General features: G+C 44.4%; 1 protein-coding gene across 7 annotated transcripts in view; it reads right to left on the reverse strand.

The window, feature by feature from the left end:
- Positions 1 to 21,118: 21,118 nt before the first annotated feature.
- The window catches only part of LOC135515952 (transcription factor SOX-5-like), a 106,698-nt gene continuing 102,336 nt past the window's right edge, over positions 21,119 to 25,480 (reverse strand). For all 7 annotated transcript variants that reach the window (XM_064939851.1, XM_064939848.1, XM_064939850.1 and 4 more), the window contains one exon: positions 21,119 to 25,261. In XM_064939851.1, coding sequence (XP_064795923.1) covers positions 24,970 to 25,261 — 292 coding nt within the window. In that variant the 3' untranslated portion in view covers positions 21,119 to 24,969. The remainder of the gene's footprint in view (positions 25,262 to 25,480) is intronic.

Below are 25,480 nucleotides of genomic sequence, written 5' to 3' on the forward strand. Positions count from 1 at the left end.
CAGCGGAGATGGACCGGAAAGGTAGTGCGTGATCCAGAAGGAGAGGCCTGAGTAGTTGCGCTCACCAGTAGCCCTCCTCTTACTGATGAGCTCTGGCTTTTACTGGACATGAGGTGACAAAATGACCAGCGGAGCCGCAGTAGAGACAGAGGCGATTGGTGATTCTCCGTTCCTTCTCCTTGGCCGAGATGCGGATACCCCCAGCTGCATAGGCTCAGCATCCGAGCCGGCGGAGGAGGGTGGCAGTGATGCGGCAGGTGGCAGTGATGTGGAGAGGGGAGCAACGGAGAACGCGAGCTCCTTTCCACGAGCTCGGCGACGAAGATCAAACCGTCGCTCTATGCGAATAGCGAGAGCTATTAAGGAGTCCAGACTGGAAGGAACCTCCCGGGAGAGGATCTCATCCTTAACCTCGACGAGGAGACCCTCCAGAAAACGAGCGAGCAAAGCCGGCTCGTTCCAGTCACTAGAGGCAGCGAGAGTGCGAAACTCAATAGAATAATCCGTTATGGATCGATTCCCCTGACATAGGGAAGACAGGGCCCTGGAAGCCTCCTCCCCAAAAACAGAACGGTCAAAAACCCGTATCATCTCCTCCTTAAAGTCCTGATACTGGTTAATACACTCAGCCCTCGCCTCCCAGATTGCCGTGCCCCACTCACGCGCCCGTCCGGTAAGGAGAGAAATGACGTAGGCGATGCGGGCTGCGCTCCTGGAGTAAGTGTTGGGCTGGAGAGAGAACACCACATCACACTGAGTGAGGAATGAGCGGCACTCAGTGGGCTCCCCAGAGTAACACGGCGGGTTGTTGATCCTGGGCTCCGGAGACTCGGAAACCCTGGAAGTGGGCGGTGGATCGAGGTGGAGTTGGTGAACCTGTCTTGTGAGGTCGGAGACTTGGACGGCCAGGGTCTCAACGGCATGTCGAGCAGCAGACAATTCCTCCTCGTGTCTGCCTAGCATCGCTCCCTGGATCTCGACGGCGGAGTGAAAAGGGTCCAGAGCCGCTGGGTCCATTCTGGGTCTGATTCTTCTGTTATGTACTTGAGTGAAGACCCAAAAGCGGTTTTAACAGAAAACAGAGTTCTTTAATGAAAAACAGGAATGGCATAAATCCTCTTCCAACGTTGTCAATGGAACAAAAAGAACGTTAGTATAGTGCAGGATGCACCTGCCAGGCAGACTCCGACAGGATAGGACAAGGTGGAAGCAAACGAGACGACAGCTTGCTTCTGGCATCAAAAACACAAACAAGAATCAGACACTGAAAGTAGCAGGAACAGAGAGAGAAATAGAGACCTAATCAGAGGGGGAAGAGAGAACAGGTGGGAAAGAGTGAATGAGCTAGTTAGGGCAGATGTAGAACAGCTGAAGAATGAGAGACAGAGAAGGTAACCTAAAAAGACCAGCAGAGAGAGACAGAGTGAAGAGAAAGGACAGGAACAGACATAACAAGACATGACATATATATATATACCGTGTTGTACAAATAGTTAGAGTACACAAGGGAAAATAAATAAGTATAAATATGGGTTGTATTTACAATGGAGTTTGTTCTTCACTGGTTGCCCTTTTCTTGAGGCAACAGGTCACCAATCTTGCTGCTGTGATGGCACACTGTCGAATTTCACCCAGTAGATATGGGAGTTTTTCAAAATTGGACTTATTTTCAAATTCTTTGTGGATCTGTGTAATCTCAGGGAAATATGTATCTCTAATATGGTCATACGTTGGACAGGAGGTTAGGAAGTGCAGCTCAGTTTCCACCTCATTTTGTGGGCAGTGTGCACGTAGCCTGTCTTCTCTTGAGAGCCAGGTCTGTCTACGGCGGCCTTTCTCAATAGCAAGGCTAGGCTCACTAAGTCTGTACATAGTCAAAGCTTTCCTTAAGTTTGGTTCAGTCACAGTGGACAGGTATTCTGCCGCTGTGTTCTCTCTGTTTAGGGCCAAATAGCATTCTAGTTTGCTCTGTTTTTTTCTTAATTCTTTCCAATGTGTCAAGTAATTATCTTTTTGTTTTCTCATGATTTGGTTGGGTCTAATTGTGCTGCTTAGGGGACTCTTCTTCAGGTTCATCTCTCTGTAGGTGATGGCTTTGTTATGGAAGGTTTGGGAATCGCTTCCTTTTAAGTGGTTGTGCTCTTTTCACTATGTGTGCTCTTTTCACTATGACACACATCTATTTCACTGTGACACACATCTATCTCACTGTGACACATCTATTTCACTGTGACACACATATATCTCACTGACACACATCTATCTCACTGTGACACACATCTATCTCACTGTGACACACATCTATCTCACTGTGACACACATCTATCTCACTGTGATATATATCTCAACGAACAAAGTGACTAGTAAAGATTCAGTGTCCAGTCCTTGTCAGAGGAAAGGACTTCCACCCCCACCCCCCCACTCCTAACAGTTTGCACATTTTGCCATCTATTATGTGTGTTCATGGGATATCTGAGTGACTCAAACATTACAACAACATCAATGGGCTGAAAACCCAACAGTGTTTGCTGACATTGGCTAGTTGATCTGGACATTTCTGACAGGTTATAAATAGCTCTGCAATGACTGACAGGACAAGAGGAAACTGCTAATGCACTACCCAATTTAGGAATTGAACCTTATGCGTTCTACTATTAGAACTTCAAAGAGTAAGTTGAAAGTTGAAAGCCAGACTGATTTCCTTAAAAAAAATACTGCTGGCCTAAATGATACTTACCTCACTCAGTGTCACCACTCAAGTCACTGTTTCTGTGAAAGCAACAAACCCTATTAGAAATAGCAACGTCACAAAGTCCAGGACAAGATATGAAGGATGGATACAATAACAGATTGTTGGACATTTTACATCCTGGTTTTCTGTAAAGACCGTTACCTTATGTGCTATGTTGCAGAGCCAAGTATTATAACTGACAGATATGTGAGATGTACCATGTACTGAATGACACATCTAACTTTTACATAAGAGAGCAATGACAATGACAACTCAAATATGCCCTTCGTTTGATGTTGTGAGTGGGCCTGAACAGAGAGGGAGATGAGAGAGAAAATAGAGAAGAGGAAGACAAATTAGAGAAGGAGAGGAGTGGAACAGAAGAGAAGAGGAATGTGCCAAGTTTGTATATTGCCCTTGAGGGTGAGTTCAGCCCAGTGTGTGTGTGTGAGCGCGTGTGTGTGTGTGTGTGTGTGTGTGTTTTTGTGTTTGTGTGTGTGTGTGTGTGTTTTATATGAAAGTGGGTGTCAGGTATGTCTCTGCACCACTCCAACACTCTCTGCTGTTCTGTTCTGTTCGCCAGGATAACAAATCTCTCCCTCCAGCAGCTCTGCTAACCTCCTCAGCTCTACTAATAACATTTAGACATGTTAAGCTCGTAAATTAGCGAATCTGGACCGCAGAGATATTATTTATGCTTGTCTCTCGTCTTGAAAGAGTCAGCTTGATGGGCAAATTGTGTTTTAATTCTTGGAGGGAGACGTTTTTTCTGCGCCTCAGCGTGGTGTGAGATTAATCCCCTGACAACCTTTGCAACGCACTTTAAATTGCTCCCAAATGTCACAGCGGAGATTTCAAACGCTGCAGAGGGTGGAAACTGAACTGGGGAGAGAGGGAGTACAAAGCAAGGCCACATCCAACGCACGAGTTGGCCCTCGTTGTCACACACACACATTTGCGTGCTTTAAAACTCGGGTGCACACACACGCAAGTTCACAATGCGGTCGGGCACGCACGCACACACACACACACACATACACACACACACACACATACACACACACACACACACACACACACACACGTGAATTTGAATTCTTCTTTACTTATGATACAAACTCAAAGCGCAAAACACTCACCCGCTGTTGTTGTGTTTTTATATTAGTTTTTATTTATGTTCGTTTTATTTGAAAGTCAGTTTCGGTGCAGTTAGTTTTCAGATCCAATTGACTAGTTTTATGAAGCATGTTAATTTCGTTTTTATTTTAATTAGTTTCCGTTTTAGTTTTAGTGGTAGGGACAGAAAGTAGCCCATTGGATGAGAAAGCCAGAGGTCCCCCCCCCTCTGCCCTTCTCCGTTGGGTTTTGAGAAGGACACGAGGAGAGATGATGCGAAGAGCATGTCATTAAGATCGTGCCTATGTGTGGGAGGCTAGGAGCCATTTATGTGTTGTATAGTTGCTGTGTTTTTGGGGGTTGTCCCTTCTTGCCAGTGTGGGGCCGTAATGCATGAGGTAATGGTTCAGGTCATAGGTTAGGTTAGGTTTATTTGGTATTGGTATTTATTAGGATCCCGATCAGCTACTCTTCCTGGGGTCCACATGAAACACGACATAATACATAGTACAGAATAGTATTAGTCCAGGACTGAAATACATACATTTAAAATGTCACACACATAGTACAGTGAAAATTACAATACAATATATATTAAAATGGCTGTGCCTCTCTCTGAAGGTAGACTCAGCTAGATGACATAGATGCGCTAAGTAAACAGTAGCAGTGGGTCAACTTCCACAACAACCAGGAGTGTTCAAGTGTGAGGCGAAACCTCTCTGCTGTTGTGGTCCTGTAGCTGCCACGTTGTGGGCAGAGTGAAGCACATGGGCAGATATTCTGTGTGACTGTCTCAATTGGCACGTTCGAGCGGATAATTTTTGTCAGATGGTCACCGCCTTTCAAAGTGTGTTGAATTCTGTGAATAAAAATAGTCCGACTTGCGCTTACACGTCAACTGCATGAACTTGACAAAAATCATGTGATCAGATCTCATGAAGTATCGACTGCGGTCGACTGCAAGCTTCTGCAGTTGTCAACCAATCATTAGGCTGTTTTTGTTTGACCAACGTGAACGTGAGCAAAGACATGACTGAAACAGCATCCCATTGGCCAAGACTTATATGTACAGTGGATATATACACAAAAATGTGATATTTGAGGCACTCTCACTGTACAGTGTACACACATAGTATTATATTATGATTTTATTTTGTGAGTGTGTGATATAGGGGTTAGATACATGTTTATTTCGACATTATAAAGTTCATATACACAGCAATGTTGATCTGAGCCTTGCTGTTGGAAAACCACATTAGTGTTATTTTTCACTGTCTTTTTACTGTTGTTTTTATTTCTTTACTTACCGATTGTTCACCTTATACCTTTTTTTGCGCTGTTGGTTTGAGCCTGTAAGTAAGCATTTCAACGTAAGGTCTAAACCTGTTGTATTCAGGGCTTTGACTTCCGGCTGTCACATATGCACCCCCCCCCCCCCCCCACACTCCTCGACTTTCCTCTACAACCGGTTGCTTTCGCCTTACCACTCAAACTGAGGTGCTGCTCATGGCAACGCCATCTCGCTGAGTCTACCTTTAAATTCTAAAGTCAATCTCAATGTAACCTGCCAGATTCAGACTCTTGAAAACCATTGAAAACCCCATTCAATTTTTGCCCGCCCAATAAACTGAAACTGAACATAATTCATGATGTTTTATTTTATTTTCGTTTTGGAGTAAAATATAATAGTTTCATTGTAGTTTTTGTTTTTCAAACGGGTTTGACTATTTTATTTCTGTTTACTAAATAGTTTTTTCATGATTAGTTTTTGTTTTTGTTGCAGTTTTCATCTACTATAATAATACACACGTGCACACGCGCGCACACACACACCTTGCTTCCTCTTATAGATTCATGCACTCTTTCTCTCTGACACGTTCATGTCACGAACAATCGTCCCCACAGATAGGAGCAGCAACAGCCTTCGTTGTCACGACACACCAACGCAACACTGACAGTTTGTCCCCAGAACATTTATAGATCCCTAGATGTAAAGGAGAGTTTGTCATTGCGCTCTCCCTCCCTCCCTCTCCAATTCAATTCAATGGGATTTATTGGCATGGGAAACATATGGGACACATGGGAAACATGCCAAAGTAAGTGAAATAGATAATTAACAAAAGTGAAATACTCAATCAAAAATGATGAGTAAACATTACACAAGTTTCAAAGGAATAGACACATTTCAAATGTCATATTATGGTTATGTACTGTGTTATAATGATGTGCAAATAAAATTAATATGATATGGGTTGTATTTACAATGTTCTTCACTGGTTGCCCTTTTCTTGTGGCAACAGGTCATTAATCTTGCTGCTTTGATGGCACACTGTAACGTCTGCTTCCAACTCACACTCTCAAACACATAGATCCCCTGAACGCAGCTCACTCTCCAGATCCCAATCACCTGAATTATGATCACCTGTTCACGCACATGTATGTCATTATCACACACTATTTAGTTCAGGTCTTTGCACCCCATCATTGTGAGGTATTGTTTGTTTTGTGACACACGTCTGGTTGGAGTGCTTTTTAAAAATTATTATTTTATTTTATTTATTGATATTAAATTATTCAATTGTTTTTACCGTAATTTAATCCTCCCATGTATGATAGTTTTGACCTATCTCACTAACGACACCTATTCCCTGCCTGTATTTTAGCGGATTATCGGATTTCCTGTTATCAATCTATTGCCTGATCTCCTGGATGATGTTACTGGCCTTTTCCCTGCCTGTACTGTTGCCCTTTTGGACCTCCTGTGTATGCCCCTGCCCCTGGACCCAGCTACCTGCCTCCTCCTGTGTATGACCTTCTACCTGCCCCTGGACCCAGCTACCTGCCTCCTCCTGTGTATGCCCCTGCCCCTGGACCCAGCTACCTGCCTCCTCCTGTGTATGACCTTCTACCTGCCCCTGGATCCAGCTACCTGCCTCCTCCTGTGTATGACCTTCTACCTGCCCCTGACCTTCTGTGTATGACCTTCTACCTGCCCCTGGACCCAGCTACCTGCCTCCTCCTGTGTATGCCCCTGCCCCTGGACCCAGCTACCTGCCTCATCCTGTGGATCCAGCTACCTGCCTCCTCCTGACCTTCTACCTGCCCCTGGATCCAGCTACCTGCCTCCTCCTGTGTATGACCTTCTGCCTGCCCCTGGACCCAGCTACCTGCCTCCTCCTGTCCTCCTGTACCTGACCTTCTACCTGCCCCTGGACCCAGCTACCTGCCTCCTCCCTGTGTATGACCTTCTGCCTGCCCCTGGACCCAGCTACCTGCCTCCTCCTGTGTATGACCTTCTGCCTGCCCCTGGACCCAGCTGCCTGCCTCCTCCTGTGTATGACCTTCTGCCTGCCCCTGGATCCAGCTACCTGCCTCCTCCTGTGTATGACCTTCTGCCTGCCCCTGGACCCAGCTGCCTGCCTCCTCCTGTGTATGACCTTCTGCCTGCCCCTGGATCCAGCTACCTGCCTCCTCCTGTGTATGACCTTCTGCCTGCCCCTGGACCCAGCTACCTGCCTCCTCCTGTGTATGACCTTCTGCCTGCCCCTGGACCCAGCTACCTGCCTCCTCCTGTGTATGACCTTCTGCCTGCCCCTGGACCCAGCTACCTGCCTCCCTCCTGTTCTGCCTGTCCCAGCTTTCCTCCTGTGTACAAATAATCACCTGCTGCGCCCTGTACTTGAAACCAGCTCTCTGTCTCCCATCATGTTCATTACACACACTGTGGTATTGTTTTGGAATTCTTTGTGGATCTGTGTAATCTGAGGGAAATATGTATCTCTTATATGGTTATACATTTGGCAGGAGGTTAGGAAGTACAGCTCAGTTTCCACCTAAATTTGTGCACATAGCCTGTTTTCTCTTGAGAGCCAGGTCTGCCTACGGCGGCCTCTCTCACTGAGTCTGTACATAGTCAAAGCTTTCCTTAATTTTGGGTCAGTCACAGTGGTTAGGTATTCTGCCACTGTGTACTCTCTGTTTAGGGCCAAAATACATTAATTTGCTCAGTTTTTTGGAAAAAATATTTCTGAAGTGTCATGTAATTATCTTTTTGTTTTCTCATGATTCGCTCTTATACTGTATTTTCATACTCTCTCACAAACTCCCCCTCTCTCCCACCCTCGCTCTCAATTCAAGGGCTTTATTGGGATGGGAAACAAACTCAGCAACAACAAAAAATGTCCCTTTTTCAGGACCCTGTCTTTTAAAGATAATTTGTAAAAATCCAAATAACTCCTCAGATCTTCATTGTAAAGGGTTTTTGCTTGTTCAATGAAACAATTTTTTTATTTTTTATTTTACCTTTATTTAACCAGGTGGGCTAGTTGAGAACAAGTTCTCATTTACAACTGTGACCTGGCCAAGATAAAGCAAAGCAGTGTGACACAAACAACAACAGAGTTATACATGGAATAAACAAATATACAGTCAACAATACAATAGAAAAGGTCTATATACAGTGTGTGAAAATGAGGTAGGATAAGGGAGGTAAGGCAATAAATAGGCCATTGCGAAATAATTACGATAAAGCAATTAAACACTGGAGTGATAGATATGCAGAAGATGAGTGTGCAAGTAGAGATACTGGGGTGCAAAGGAGCAAAAAAAGAAAAGAAAATAACAGTATGGGGATGAGGTAGTTGGATGGGCTATTTACAGATGGGCTATGTACAGGTGCAGTGATCTGTGAGCTGCTCTAATAGCTGGTGCTTAAAGCTAGTGAGGGAGATATGAGTCTCCAGCTTCAGTAATTTTTGCAGTTTGTTCCAATCATTGGCAGCAGAGAACTGGAAGGAAAGGCAGCCAAAGGAGGAATTGGCTTTGGGGGTGACTAGTGAAATATACATGTTGGAGCGAGTGCTACGGGTGGGTGCTGCTACGGTGACCAGTGAGCTGAGATAAGGTGGGGCTTTATCTAGCAGAGACTTGTAGATGACCTGGAGCCAGTGCGAGGGCCAAGCGAGGGCCAGCCAACGAGAGCTTACAGGTCGCAATGGTGGGTAGTATATGGGGCTTTGGTGACAAAACAGATGGCACTGTGATAGACTGCATTCAATTTGCTGAGTAGAGTGTTCGAGGCTATTTTGTAAATAACATCGCCAAAGTCAAGGATCGGTAGGATAGTCACTTTTACGAGGGTATGTTTGGCAGCATGAGTGAAGGATGCTTTGTTGCGAAATAGGCAATTCTAGATTTAATTTTGGATTGGAGATGCTTAATGTGAGTCTGGAAGGAGAGTTTACAATCTAACCAGACACCTAGGTATTTGTAGTTGTCCACATATTCTAAGTCAGAACCGTCCAGAGTAGTGATGCTGGACGGGCGGGGAGGTGTGGGCAGTGATCAGTTGAAGTGCATGCCTTTAGCTTTACTTGCATTTAAGAGCAGTTGGAGGCCACGGAAGGAGAGTTGTATGGCATTGAAGCTCGCCTGGAGGTTAGTTAATACAGTGGGGGCCAGAAGTATACAGAATGGTGTCATCTGCGTAGAGGTGGATCAGAGAATCGCCAGCAGCAAGAGCGACATCATTGATGTATGCAGGGAAAAGAGTCTGCCCAAGGACTGAACCGTGTGGCACCCCCATAGAGACTGCCAGAGGTCTAGACAACATGCCCTCTGATTTGACACACTGAACTCTGTCTGAGAAGTAGTTGGTGAACCAGGCGAGGCAGTCATTTGAGAAACCAAGGCTGTTGAGTCTGCCAATAAGAATGTGGTGATTGACAGAGTTGAAAGCCTAGGCCAGGTCAATGAATACAGCTGCACAGTATTGTCTCTTATCGATCACGGTTATGATATCGTTTAGGACCTTGAGCGGGGCTGAGGTGCACCCATGACCAGCTCTGAAACCAGATTGCATAGCGGAGAAGGTACAGTGGGATTCGAAATGGTCGGTGATCTGTTTGTTAACTTGGCTTTCGAAGACCTTAGTAAGGCAGGGTATTATAGATATAGGTCTTTAGCAGTTTTGGTCTAGAGTGTCTCTTCCTTTGAAAATGGGGATGACCGCGGCAGCTTTCCAATCTTTGGGGATCTCAGACGATACGAAAGAGAGGTTGAACAGGCTATTAATAGGGGTTGCAACAATTTAGGTGGAGAATTTTAGAAAGAGAGGGTCCAGATTGTCTAGCCCGGCTGATTTGTAGGGATCCAGATTTTGAAACTATTTCAGAACATCAGCTATCTGGATTTGGATGAAGGAGAAATGGGGAGGCTTGGGCAAGTTGCTGTGGAGGGTGCAGGACTGTTGACCGGGTTAGGGGTAGCCAGGTGGAAAGCATGGCCAGCCGTAGGAAAAAGCTTATTGAAATTCTTAATTATCATGATTTTTTTGGTGGTGACAGTGTTTCCTAGCTTCAGTGCAGTAGGCAGCTTGGAGGAGGTGCTCTTATTCTCCATGGACTTTACAGTGTCCCAGAACCTTTTGGAGTTTGTGCTACAGGATGAAAATTTCGTTTTGAAAAAGCTAGCCTTTGCTTTACTAACTGCCTGTGTATATTGGTTCCTAAATTCCTGAAAAGTTGCATATTGTGGGGGCTATTCTATGCTAATGCAGTATGCCACAGGATGTTGTTGTGCTGGTCAAGGGCAGTCAGGTCTGGAGTGAACCAATGGCCTTTTTTTGCCTTTACCTCCCTTATCTCACCTGATTTGCTCACATCGTATATAGACTTGTTTATACTGTATTATTGACTGTATGTTTGTTTTACTCCATGTGTAACTCTGTGTCTTTGTATGTGTCGAACTGTGTCGAACTGCTTTGCTTTATCTTGGCCAGGTCGCAATTGTAAATTGTAAATGAGAACTTGTTCTCAACTTGCCTACCTGGTTACATAAAGGTGAAATAAAAAAAATGAGAGGTGGTCGTTTGACCGCAGACCCATTACGGACACAGGCAATGAGGCAGTGATCGCTGAGATCCTGGTTGAAGACAGCAGAGGTGTATTTGGAGGACAGGTTGGTTAGGATGATATCTATGAGGGTGCACGTGTTTACGGATTTGGGGTTGTACCTGGTAGGTTCATTGATCATTTGTGTGAGATTGATGGCATTAAACTTAGATTGTAGGATGGCCAGGGTGTTAAGCATATCCCAGTTTAGGTCACCGAACAGCATGAGCTCTGAAGAAAGATGGGGGCAATCAATTCACATAGGCTGTCCAGGACACAGCTGGGGGCAGAAGGTGGTCTATAGTAAGCGGCAACGATGAGAGGCTTGTTTCTGGAAAGGTGGATTTTTAAAAGTAGAATCTCAAATTGTTTGGGCACAGACCTGGATAGTAAGACAGAACAATTCAGGCTATCTCTGCAGTAGATTGCAACTCCGCCCCCTTTGGCAGTTCTGTCTTGTCAGAAAATGTTATAGTTAGGGATAGAAATTTCAGGGTTGTCTTCCTATGCCAGGATTCAGACACGGCTAGGACATTTGGGTTGGCAGCGTGTGCTAAAGCAGTGAATAAAACAAACTTAATGAACATGCACCTGTAGAACGATCGTTAAGACACTAACAGCTTACAGATGTTAGGCAATTAAGGTCACAGTTATGAAAACTTAGGACACTAAAGAGGCCTTCCTAGTGCTTGAAAAACCCTAAAATACAGATGCCCAGGTTCCCTGCTCATCTGCGTGAACGTACCTAAGCATGCTGCAAGGAGGAAGTAGGACTGCAGATGTGGCCAGGGCAATAAATTGCAATGTTCGTACTGTGAGACGCCTAAGACAGCACTACAGGGAGACAGGCCGGACAGCTGATCATCCTCGCAGTGGCAGACCACGTGTAACAACACCTGCACAGGATCGGTACATCCGAACATCACACCTGCGGGAAAGGTACAAGATGGCAACAACAACTGCCCGAGTTACACCAGGAATGCACAATTTGTGCTCAGACTGTCTGCAATAGAGAGGCTGGACTGAGGGCTTGTAGAACTGTTGTAAGACATCACCGGCAACAACGTTGCCTGTGGGCACAAACCCACCGTCGCTGGACCAGACAGGACTGGCAAAAAGTGCTCCTCACTGACGAGTCGCGGTTTTGTCTCACCAGGGGTGATGGTCGGATTTGCGTTTATATTCGAAGTAATGAGCTTTACACCGAGGCCTGTACTCTGGAGCGGGATCAATTTGGATGTGGAGGGTCCGTCATGGTCTGGGTGGTGTGTCACAGCATCATCGGACTGAGCTTGTTGTCACTGCAGGCAATCTCAATGCTGTGCGTTACAGGGAAGACATCCTCCTCCCTCATGTGGTACCCTTCCTGCAGGCTTATCCTGACATAACCCTCCAGCACGACAATGCCACCAGCCATACTGCTCGTTATGTGCATGATTTCCATTTCCGTTTGTCACATGTCTGTGGAACTTGTTCAGTTTATGTCTCAGTTGTTCAATCTTGTTATGTTCATACAAATATTTACACATGTTTAGTTGGCTGAAAATAAACGCAGTTGACAGTGAGAGGACATTTCTTTTTTTGCTGAGTTTATGTTAACATTGCCAAAGCAATTGAAGTAGATAATGAACAAAAGTGAACAATAAACAATACAAATTAACAGTAAACATTACTCACAGAAGTTCCATTAAAACAAAGACATTTCAAATGTCATATAATGTCTATATACAGTGTTGTAACCATGTGCAAATACTTAAAGTACAAAAGGGGAAATAAATAAACATAAATATGAGTTGTATTTACAATGGTATTTGTTTTTCACTCGTTGCCCTTTTCTTGTGGCAACAGGTCACATATCTTGCTGCTGTGATGTCACACTGTGGTATTTCACCCAGTAGATATGGGAGTTTATGCAAATTGGGATTGTTTTCGAATTCTTTGTGAATCTGTGTAATCTGAGGGAAAAATGTGCCTCTTTCTCTCACCCCCCCCCTCCTCTCTCTCTCTCTCCCTCCTTGATTTCTTTCTAGCTCTGGGTGAAACAGACAGTTTTGCCAGGCTTGTTAAGGAGACATATAAGGTTGAGGAGGTCTCTACTCTCAAAGCCCAGAGCTGAACATCTAAGACCCCCCTGCTGTCCCTCTATAACCCATGTTGAAACAGCCTTGTCGGAACACTTGCCTCCGGAGCCGAAAGGAAGCCCTCCCTTCCCCTCACCCCCTGTGGGCCGTGGGTAGACAGGTTGTTGTGTGACGTATCTTGGACCCTACCCAGAACCCCTTGCAGCCTGTGGATCAGTATCCAGGGACACGCCCCTCTCAGTGACCCGCGGAGCTGTAGACATTCCAACTGTCAACACGCATACATCCTCTCCTCTGTTTCCCTCCGTTCCTTGGTTTGTCTGGTTTGTTGGTTTATTCCTCCTAGTAATCTGTGGAGCCACAGCTGGGAGCGATGGATGGAGAGAAGAGGAGAGGAGGAGGAGAGGAGAGGAGGAGGAGAGGAAAGTAGTAATTAGATTGTAAATGCTTCCTGATATTGGAGGACTTCAAAGGGTAAAAACATAAATGATGGGTGAGTGTGTATGTGCGCGTGTGCATGTATGTGTGTGTGTCTGGTCTGTGTGTGTGTCTGGTCTGTGTGTGTGGTTTGCATTATCATTAACAAAGGGGCACTGACTCCTCTCTCTTAGCCAGCTTGATGCACTAAAACAACGTTCATGAGTACATTTCATATCACGATGTTAAGAGTTCAGAACAAAATAGACTGAAAAACTGAAAACAATGAGCTTAATGTGTGTAAAATGAGTGGTAGAGAGTGCTGGTATATCCCCAGCTCCTACTGACATTTGACCACAGCAATCAAACACAAAATGACATGTTGACTATTTCAATGGAACAAGTCATTTCTGATAATTACTGTTATTTGCAATAGTCCCAAAACACACCAATTACTGTTGTATGTCTGGTGCATTTTGATACATTATGTCTGTCTGAGCAGCCAGACGGAGGGATCGAAAGAGAGACAGACGGATGAGAATGAAACATAATAAGTAAAACATTCTGACAATTTCTTGCGGATATCTGAACTATAAATGGTTCCACTCGAACAATAGCCCAACAAACTTTCCATTATATTATATTATATTTTTTGACAAAGGTTCTATCTCGACAGTATTCAATTATTTTCTTAAGTACTGAAAGGGAATTTTTCCAAACAATGTTTCACAGGACTTTTACAACTACCAGAGGCCTCTGTGTACTCATATGTTGTAGTCCAAAACTCTCCATATCCTCTTCGGGATAGTTGACCCCTGATCCCAACGAATGGCCCCAGATATTAGCCCCCCCCCCTTACGCCTCCCTCCTCTGTTCAACATGTCCTAACTCAAATTTGACATGCACTCACTGCGTGTTCATTGTGATCTTCACATTTGGAAATGTTTTAATGAAAAATGTTGAATGATAAAAAGGACTTTAAAGTTGTTCTGAGAGCAGAAGAGAGAGACGTCATTAGAGCGGAATATGGTAATCCATAAGCTGGTGAGATAACACGCAGAGAGAGAGATGCTCTTCTTCCTACCATGCTAACCGGTGTGCTCAGAATGACCCCAGCTCATAATATGGTGTCTGTCTGTCTGTCTGTCTGTCTGTCTGTCTGCCTGCCTGCCTGCCTGCCTGCCTGTCTGTCTGTCTGTCTGTCTGTCTGTCTGTCTGTCTGTCTGTCTGTCTGTCTGTCTGTCTGCCTGCCTGCCTGCCTGCCTGCCTGTCTGTCTGTCTGTCTGTCTGTCTGTCTGTCTGTCTGTCTGCCTGCCTGCCTGCCTGCCTGCCTGCCTGCCTGTCTGCCTGTCTGTCTGTCTGTCTGTCTGTCTGTCTGTCTGTCTGCATACACGCACAAAGGACACTTCTTTACTCCTCTGCTCCAACTCTTGTTCTCCAAGCACACAGGTGCAAATCAACCTCCATAAGGATTTGTTTTTTATTAACTGAAGAGAAAGAACATGCAGGCAAGAAACTATCTCCACTGTTCTTTTCTGCATTTTTTTTGGGGGGGGGGTGCGTATGTTGCAAACACTTAAATACGTTAAAATATTCAATATAAAATATAATAAAAAAATCATGTACTGGCTACGGTGCAGAAGGGACGCACTCCAGCAGACGTATTCTAGTCCATAACAGGCTTATCTGTGTGTTGTGGTCAGTCTTCTCCAGCTTCCCTCTCCCCTCATAAAGGCTCGAACCACAGGAAGACCACTGGGCCAGTCTGCAGTCCTACCATCAAACCACAAGTCTACCCAAACACACTCTCAGGCACACACAAACAAGCATCTGTGTAACCAGACCTTCCCGAACGCTGAAACACAAAAAAAACACATGCCGTTTAACAATTACACAATCCTATCCTACTATACCTCCTTAGCGTCACAGGAGTTAAAGGCCTAAATCCCTACACCAAATACAGGAACGCTCAGCATAATCCTGGGAACATCAGTTTAAATCCAGAATATCCCACATCCTCTAGCTATTACACCCAGACCCTGGCCTCTCATCCCCCCACTAGATCCATCAAAGAGATGTACTAATGTGTGGTCTATGAATTCATGTTAACACAGGCCATTAGCCCCTAACACACCTAGATGTTTTTTTTGACAGACCAGGAAATCCCTCTAACCTCTCTATCTGTAACCAGCTGTCACTAACATACGTTTTAACCAACAATCCCCTTTCAGTCGCTGAGTACTATGGAGAGAGGTCACGAATGCAAATAAAGCCAGAGCAAGCTAGACTAGAATGGACTGGATTTATACTGGAAAGATTAGCGGTGAAAATCCTATATTTCAAGTTATTTCCAAAGAATAGGTGAAAAAAGGAGGATTCGTGTGAGAGATTAAGTGAACGGACATATTGATGTGTTTCTAACACAGTAGGTCTGGATCGTGATAACGGAGGCAAAGGAAGGATACTAAAAGGAGAAGATGACAAATATCTGAGAGCGCTTTGCCTTCCCTTCAACCTCTTAAGTCCTTTATAGCTAGATAAGGACAAATCAAATCAAGTTAATCTAAACAGCAGTTCAAAGGCAACTGCCAGGAGTCAGACGAACGGCCAGGGGTCACACTGGTTGTGGCGTGCGGCACAAGCACACCAACAACACAAAATTGGCTCACGTCTTCAAGCAACAACAAAAAAGAAAGAGGGTGTAGGGTGACCAGGGGAACAAATTAAAGATGAACACTGGACTGGAGCATTCCCCCCTGAGAAATGCAAACAACCGTCTTTCTGTCTGGCTCTGTGACTCCCCAGCAGGGCGTCAGTTTCCTGGCCTGAAGGGGTCAGCGGTGGGCTGCTGGAGCAACTGGCAGTCATTACGGCTCTGGAGGGGATGTTTCGCGGGGCATCCTGTGGCTAGTCTGGCATAGAGAGAATATTAAAGAGGCTTCGAATACACACAGCCCTGCCAGGCCTATCACACATTACACTGCAGACACTGTCACCTAGAGAGCCAGACAAACTCTACAAGCTCACACACTGTATTCACTGCCTCCCAGATCATTTCTACTCATCCCAATGTCCCTCACCCCCTTCACCCACTCACCGTCCCCTTCACCCCTCTCCCGCTCACAATAGGCAATGTACTGGGATCTGAAACCTTACCTCACATTTCTTTATGTCCTCCACCCCCCCCATCCCCTCACCCCTTCAGACCACTACTGCCCTCCCCCTCTGTCTCAGTCCAATGGGTGATGTCGTGTCCTCTCCGAGGGGTTCTGTTTATTTGTGTTGGAGTCTGGTTTACAGCTTGTGACTGACCCCACCTATTCTCTCACAAGTCATCTTCACAGCAGGGCTGCTTAACAGCTACTCTCCCAATTAACATAGCATTAACATAATATTAGCATGTGTGCATTCTGGTGTTGATGAAGAGAAAATAACCGTTTTTTAGAAAAGTGGTTTTATTAAATGAAATAGCGAGAATCGCCTACGGACATTATTGTCTCTTTCTATATACGGATTATTCGACTGTACACAAAATCAGACCTGCTGGTGTTGACTGATAGTTTTTGGTAGAGTTGTACGGCTCTACAAAATAATGCAATAGTTTTCAGCAGGCGTATCAGAATGAATTGCCTGTTTCAGGAACTGGATCAGATACATATAACTACAACAGTTCCAGATAGCGAGACTGTCTGTCAATTAAACACAAAACATCCCATGCTTTCATCTATGATCATCGTATTGATTGGGCCATTCAATCTAATGCAGAGTGAAAGACAGAGGTCAATTGGGGTACTCCTTTTACAGACAGAGAGGACAAGGAGGGGGATCTTCTCAGAGGTAGACAGAGGGAGAAGGGAGAAGGAGCTGAGTTGGGGCAAATTGAGACAGACAGAGAGCGAGAGAGTGGGGGGGGGGGGGTTCCGTGTGAATGAAAGGAAAGGGAGAGAGACAGTGAGTGGTGAAAACTAAAGTAGGCCAGCTGTTGATGATGAAGTCGTTGAATGTTTAATGTGAGTAGTGAAGGTGTGAGAGGTGGGTAAGAGGAAAAACGTGTCAGCAGTACTGATTGGAGAACAGCCCGCGGGGTCTTACTGCTGTACTGGGTACCATGCCTGTCCCTCAGCACACACACGCCACTCAGACCTGCTGTCATGCTAGGACATCACATCTCAGACAGACCTGGCCTGTTGACAACACAGCTTTGTGATTCGTCTGATTAGTGTTTGTGATGCTGTGCAGAGTCAATGGTTTCCAAGGCAAAATGAACATGTGACAGTCAGAAATTCAACGTTTCTTGACCTGCAGTACAGGCGTCTGGTATGAAATGAGCATGTACAGAGGTACAGTAGGCCCATGTCTTTTGGGCTGTCTTTTCCCACATCGAAACGTAGCCAAACATTCTCTCAGTATGGCCTGTGTTCAGTAGTTGTCTGTGGGCCTGTGTGTTTGGCCTATGTTCAGCGTATGTCTGTGTTAGTTGTGTTCAGCTGTGTCTGTGGGCCTGTGTTTGCCTGTGCTTGTCTGTGTTATCTGTCTGTGGGCCAGCCAATTTTGGTTTTTGCCCGAGCTGAATGAAATCATCAACGTTGGTTATTCGAATCACCGGTGTAGTGCTAGGGCAAAAACCAAAACGTGCACAAACACAGTATCTCTGCCTGTGTCAGTGTATTTAGCTGTGTCTGTGGGCCTGTGCGTTTGGCCCGGGCTACTGTGCTGCACTCAGCGACTGCTCTCTCTTCACTAATCCCTCCTCCTCATGAATACATTAACGCAGCGCGTCTTAAACTCAGCTTAGCTGCCGGCTCAGCACCACATCACATCCTATTACCTACTTTAAATCATTCATGTGACATCGTTTTCACTCAATTTCAGAAACACCCACGGACGGTTCAAATCTGCACATTTCACCGAGCTGTCGCAGCAGCGACCCTCTCTAAATGAACATTTGTCGTTGCGTACACAATCACACACACACAATCAGGCACACACACAGACACAGACACAGACACACACACACACACACACGTGCTACTACTCAAGCACACAGACAGTTCTCCACATCAGAAAAGAGCTTTTTCATCGTAATGTTGGAAGTGAAACTCTAGTTGTAAAAGCAATAAGATCAGAGAGAATAACTGATAGTGTCATTTTAAAGAACCAACAATATTCAGTAAAACAAAGAAGTGCTTACTGTATGTAAATATTATGTGCCTACTGGAAGAATTATTATCCCTTTGTCTATATAGATAGTTTGGTTAAAATAGCCAGTGGATAGCTTTCAAATTAAAACAAAACTACATTTATTTCCTACAGAACAGCTTAAAGGTGTACTTTACTGTGTTGCTGACAATAATAAATGAAAAACCTCTCCTCTCCTAAACTGTTCACATATAAACCCTTTCTCAGGCTCTCCTCCAGGCTAGAAATCTAAAATTCAGATTGCCCCCAAACAACAACCACTCCTTTACTTAGGAATTCTCAATTTGCCCCAACACAGCTCTTAATTGCGTTGAAAGGTTTTGTAATGCTTCGGTAATTGGCAAAGTAATTAGCAAAGCCACCTAAAATCAACTCTGTGCATTAAACTGTTTTTATGTCTGACTGTTCGGTGAAGTGCACCGAGTGATTGTGAGACAATATGGGTATGTATGTGGGACAGCTTTTTAGCATTTAATAGAGAGTGACAGTCCTTGTTTAACCCTTTAAAGAGAACGCTTCAACTTCCCTTAAACCCCACATGAATCTAAACGACACAAATAATATATAAAGCTTTTAAAATAACAACTAAATCAGATCCTTCCACGTCTCTCAGACAAAGGGCAGGATGTGAAGGTCATTTCCCATTGAGCCAACATATGCAGCGTTTACCGTGAATGTAGCCTACACGAACGTGGGAACGTTGCCTTTCAATCAAGCTGTAACGCAGATCTTCTGCAATATTTCGGCAATACGGATTGAATTCCGCACATCATTGTTCTGTTTAAATTGAGTTAAGATGTCGCAAGATGTCTTCTCTCTCTCTCTCTCTCTCTCTCTCTCTCTCTCTCTCTCTCATTCCCTCTCTCTCTCTCTCTCATTTTCTCTCTCTCTCTCATTCTCTCTCTCTCTCTCTTTCTCTCATTCTCTCTCTCTCATTCTCTCTCTCTCTCTCTCTCTCTCTCTCTCTCTCATTCTCTCTCTCTCTCATTCTCTCTCTCTCTCTCTCTCATTCTCTCTCTTTCTCATTCTTCTCTCTCTCTCTCTCTCTCTCTCTCTCTCTTCTCTCTCTCTCTCATTCTCTCTCTCTCATTCTCTCTCTCATTCTCTCCCTCTCATTCTCTCTCTCTCTCTCTCACATCTCTCTTGTTGTTGATAATTAGGTTATAAGGTATTTAACTGGCTGTAATTAGATTCTACACCTCACAGCTGGCCCTCTGATAGGTGGGGAATAAGGTGCCTGGCGCATAATTAATATGTCATTATGAAACTGATTGAATCGCTGGGAAACACACGACACAGGTTCCATGGCGATAGGGTTTGTTTCTGGGCTTTGATAGGGCAACGGGTCATGGGAAAAAAATGTAGTGTTCGTGCTTCATGTATCTTGAGTTTATCTTTATCGTCCAAAAGGGCTTCACTGATGTGAAAGATGAAAGTAAATACCAGGTAGACTTCCACCATACTGGTAGGTGAGTCCACCAAATCAGAGGCAGTAGGGATGACCAGGGATGTTCTGTTTATAAATGTGTGAATTGGACCATTTTCCTGTCCCGCTAAGCATTCAAAATGTAACGAGTACTTTTGGGTGTCAAGGAAAATGTACTTAAGTACTTTACGCCACTGCCACCATACTGCTTTCACCTTACTATGTTTCCAGAGTGGAGACAAAGTGCTGAGACTTCTTTATCATTTATCATTTGCATTCAGATGCAAATAGGTACAGTATTCTGGGTATAGTGCAGCTGCAAATAGGTACAGTACTCTGGATATAGTGCAGCTGCAAATAGGTACAGTACTCTGGATATAGTGCAGCTGCAAATAGGTACAGTACTCTGGATATAGTGCAGCTGCAAATAGGTACAGTATTCTGGATATAGTGCAGCTGCAAATAGGTACAGTATTCTGGATATAGTGCAGCTGCAAATAGGTACAGTATTCTGGATATAGTGCAGCTGCAAATAGGTACAGTATTCTGGATATAGTGCAGCTGCAAATAGGTACAGTATTCTGGATATAGTGCAGCTGCAAATAGGTACAGTATTCTGGATATAGTGCAGCTGCAAATAGGTACAGTATTCTGGATATAGTGCAGCTGCAAATAGGTACAGTATTCTGGATATAGTGCAGCTGCAAATAGGTACAGTATTCTGGATATAGTGCAGCTGCAAATAGGTACAGTATTCTGGATATAGTGCAGCTGCAAATAGGTACAGTATTCTGGATATAGTGCAGCTGCAAATAGGTACGGTACTCTGGTATAGTGCAGCTGCAAATAGGTACAGTACTCTGGATATAGTGCAGCTGTAAATAGGTACAGTACTCTGGATATAGTGCAGCTGCAAATAGGTACAGTATTCTGGATATAGTGCAGTTGCAAACAGGTACAGTATTCTGGATATAGTGCCGCTGCAAATAGGTACAGTACTCTGGATATAGTGCAGCTGCAAATAGGTACAGTATTCTGGATCTAGTGCCGATGTTTAGTTTAGAAGTACAGCACACCCATCCAGTAACCTGCAAGTGCAGAGTAAAGTGATGAAAGAATGTCGAAAGCCCCCGGGTTAAAACTTTAAAATTAGCATTGAAAAGTGTGCGGGTATCTACTCTAGCCTTTGTTCATACTAGTGTATACCAGTGTGTGTGTGTAGGTACATTGTAAAGAACTCACAAGGACCATTGGAGCATTACAGAACACATCGCTGTTTTTATTAAAGCCTCGACTGGCAATAATACTGAAAAAAGTGAACTCGGAACAGATGGTGCATGGCAAGCCCACGGCCTCTCTTTTTTGTTGTTGTTTCCTTCGTTTATTTGTCATTTTTCTTCTTTTTTTTGTAAGAGTACATCAACTCCTGCTTTTATTGTAGCATGAATAACATCAATAAAAGAGAAAAAGAAATATACAACTTATATTACACTGTGTTATGAACAAAATATAAATCTATAACTCTATGTTATATGTACATAATTATCTTTCTCCATTTGTCAAGTTGAGATGGTCAGATACGTGTTTCTTTTTTTGACTAACTCTGACTTTGTTTTGAGCTCCACTCGTGACATTTGATTGTCTTCATTGTTATTATCATCATCATCTTCATCGCGATCATGGTCACCATCGTCGCTGTATCACCCAACATCACCAGGGCCTATCATCCTGTCAACCTGCTCATGAAAAACGTTGGACTCTATTCATTAGTATAACTAGAGCCAAGTGTTTGTCCTGGTCTGGTCACAAAACTCCTGGCCCTAAGTACAGTATAATACCTCAGTATGTGGCAGACCTAGCAAGCTGGGATGATTGAACTTGTAAACCCCTCCTTTTCCCCACACTGTCTAGCCTACTAATCTAACCTACAGCTTCCAGCCAGAATACAGGACACCATTTCTCCAGCGTTAGGTCTCACCGTGGCCTGATTGTGAGGTTGTCTATATGGCCAAGTATGATTGACTGCGAGGCTCACTATCTGGCAATAGGCATGGTTATGATTGATTGTGTAAGAGTAAACATCTTCAGCAAGCATGACTGGGCTGGGTCACTATCTGGCAGCACACCTGTAGAGTGAGTGGACATGGCTAATGGCTCGGTCATAGTGTGGAGCTAAAACAAAGTAAAGTCCCCAGAGTTCTGGAGTCACATAGATATGACAGGTCATTACTTACTGGATGTCAGGTTATGCTGTAGAACATTGTTGAATAGGCAAAGTAAACACTGATTTTCCTATGGGTCGCAAATGTGCGGTGTGTGTGTGTGTGTTCTGATCATGTCCTAATTTGATCAAAATCCTGATCGTGTTATTCGAATTTTGCACAACTGTGTCTGCTAATAATTTGTGTGTCTGTGTGTCTGTGTGTCTCTGTGTCTGTGTGTCTGTGTGTCTCTGTGTCTCTGTGTCTGTGAGTCTGCTGTGTCTGTGTGTCTCTGTGTCTGTGTGTCTGTGTGTCTCTGTGTCTCTGTGTCTCTGTGTCTGTGTGTCTCTGTGTCTGTGTGTCTGTGTGTCTGTGTGTCTGTGTGTCTCTGTGTCTCTGTGTCTCTGTGTCTCTGTGTCTCTGTGTCTCTGTGTCTCTGTGTCTCTGTGTCTGTGTGTCTGTGTGTCTGTGTGTCTCTGTGTCCGCCAGCCTCAACGATGTTCCACGGCATCTCAGGTGACATAGCAACCCTAGTAAACGGGAGCCTCACTCCTTTGTTCAGAGGAAACAGAACAGAATAGAATAATATAACCGTTTTCTTTTATCTTCATAAAAAGAAAGAAAGTAGAAGAAACTTCACATTATACATGAACCATTACAAACAAACAAAAAAAAATCACCTTCTTTTCTCTGACCACACAGAGTGTCTGAGTGCTTTTAGAAGTGGGTTTGGACATAAAAGGGTTACGTTGTCAAGATGAGGGACGCAGATGGGGAGAGAGTTAGTGAATAGAAAGTCCAGTCTCCTTGGCGAAGAGCGACAGCCGCCCGTTGGCTGGCGTCCGTGTCGCTCCTCCTCCTCACCCAGCGTCCATATAGGATTAATACTAAACAAACAGAACAGATAAAAACAGAAACCAAAGAATATGCAAATTGGCAAATAAAGTAAAAAGTAAAAGGACAACATTAGATGTAAATACTCTAAACCAGCTAAATATAATAATGCTTCATTGACCGAAGAAGTTTCATATGGGTCGTAATAAACCCAATAAGAGGCCAAAATAAATTATACTGTACATAACTTACTCAAATTGAAAGAAACGCTGACCATCATTATAATTATTGTTAATAATATTATTACACTAGAGGCAGTTTGAATAAAAATGATAAAATACAGTATTCAAATACAAAGGAAACACTGACGTGCTGATATGACCATCAGCTCCTCCCAATAAGAACAGCAGAATGACGTGTTTTGGGGACACGGACGGGGACAGAGTAAGACACAGGGGGACATAGAGGGGAACTCTCAGAGAGAGGGACAGAACGGGGACAGACAGGAAATACTCAAAACTACCAGTAGAAGCTTGCAGGAACACACCAAACTTCTATAACAAAATACACACCAATTTGATATCAGTTGGGAGTATTACGAGAGGGTTTGGGTTGTGGGTAAGAGTTGTTGGCTTGTGGTGCTGGCTGGATCAGTTGGCAGCGGAGTAGAGTTGTTGTGGGGTTTCGATTGGGGAACTGGGGCTTGGGGATGTGTGTGTGTGTGAGTGTACAAGAGAGTCAAAGGGCTTTCTCTGTCTCTGTACACCAGGAATAGGGCTTTCTCTGTCTCTATACACCAGGATACTGAAGTACTGGGGGCTCACAGGGGAAACTCCAGTGTTTCTGTTTGTCTTGGAAAGGGACAGAGTTCTGGGATCTAGTGTCTAGTGATGACTAAACCAGCTCACACAGACTAAACACACACACACGCACAGCGAGCTTGCTTACACACACTCTCACACACATACAAGGGGGTGTTTCATATCTAAAATAAACCCTTGTTTGTACCTTCCAAAGACCCAAAGTCCTCGTGATCAGAATAAAAAGGAAAGCCAAAGAAAGGGTAAAAGAACGAGAGTGTAAAAAGGAGAGAAGAGGGTTGGTGGGAGATTGTCTCATTACACAGTACTGTCCAAGATGACCCATGATGAGAGACTGAGGTCCCCCCCACAGTCCCCTGAAGTGAGCCGGCCCTCACTGTCCAACACATGGCAGTGGCCCTGACTGGACTTTCCCATTTTGACTCTCATAAGGGGAGTCACACACACCGAGGGAGGACATCTGCTGACAGTACACCGCAGAGTTGAAGAAAGAAGAAGAATTCTAAATAAAAGTTTTGCTTTGACTTCTGTCAGGTGCTTTACAATGAAAAGGGAAAAATGTCTATTTTGTATCTATTATTAAAACTGTAGCACAAAAACAACAAATCACATTCACAAGCCACTTGTTGGCACCGTGTACCTGAGTGAGAATATCATAGAACCAAGAAAAAAAAAGCTGTTTTAAAAGTGTTTCTTTCATAAACAAGCAGGTCGGCCATTTTAAAGTGTATCTTTAATCAACTGACAGGCCTGCTGTTTAAAAAAAAAATGTCTCTTTGAAGTCAAACTGGTCTAAAAGGTTGTTTTTTCTGTGTTTTCTCCTCATATAGTAGCTTACTCATGACATAATGTGTATCTCATCTTGCCTCTATGGCGTACACAGCAGTAATACTCTAGTACTCTGTAGTACTTCGTAGTACTTTGTTAGTCCGCTGTAGTACTGTGTAGTACTCAGCAGAAGTCACGGCAATCAACTCGCCTCCTTTTAGACTCCAGTCTGTGTAACAGTCAGTGTGAGTGACAGGTCCTGTGCTTGATTTGATTGGTCGGTTGCTGGTATCGAGATTCCAATGGGAGGGGCTTGGCTCTGAGGTCCCAGAGTCCTTGTTGGTTAAGTGGTAAAGGAGGGCGAGGTTTGTGACATTGAATGTGATTGGATATAAGGGACGGATAGTCTCTCAGGATTGGTGGACGGACGGGGGTGTTTGCAGCAAGAAGCTAGGTATCTGATTCTGATTGGCTCTGCTTCCAGATTATTGGTGGTTGTCGTTATCGCTTCCATAATCTCCCTCCTCGTCCTCATAATCAAAGTCGTCGTACGCATCACCGTTGCTGTCGTCCAATCGCAGCGCTTCCTGTTTGACTCGGGTCTCTTCTCCCTTGAGGCTGGGATGGTAGGGGGTCTGGAGGGGTGGAGCGACGGGCTCGGGGCTACTGGACAGTGAGGAGTGCTCCGAGGGCATCTGGGGGGAGGGCAAGCCTGCCATGGCGAGGGCACCTGGGTACACCACGCCCGCCGAGGACAAGGGCAGCTGGGCCTGTTGTCTGGAGAAAACCACAACACAACAGTTAGTACAGTTTAATAACACAATATAATGTAGAAATCTGGAAGAATAAAAGTAAATCCATCAGATGCATCATACAGCTCCTTTTACAGTCAACACAACGTGCTTTATAGTAAACTCAGACCACAAAGACAAGTTACACAACGGTAAGGGAAAACTTATGAGGAAATACTTTATCCCACAGTTGAAGTGTGTGTGT

This window comes from Oncorhynchus masou, chromosome 27 (assembly GCF_036934945.1).
Source record: "Oncorhynchus masou masou isolate Uvic2021 chromosome 27, UVic_Omas_1.1, whole genome shotgun sequence".
Taxonomy (NCBI): domain Eukaryota; kingdom Metazoa; phylum Chordata; class Actinopteri; order Salmoniformes; family Salmonidae; genus Oncorhynchus; species Oncorhynchus masou.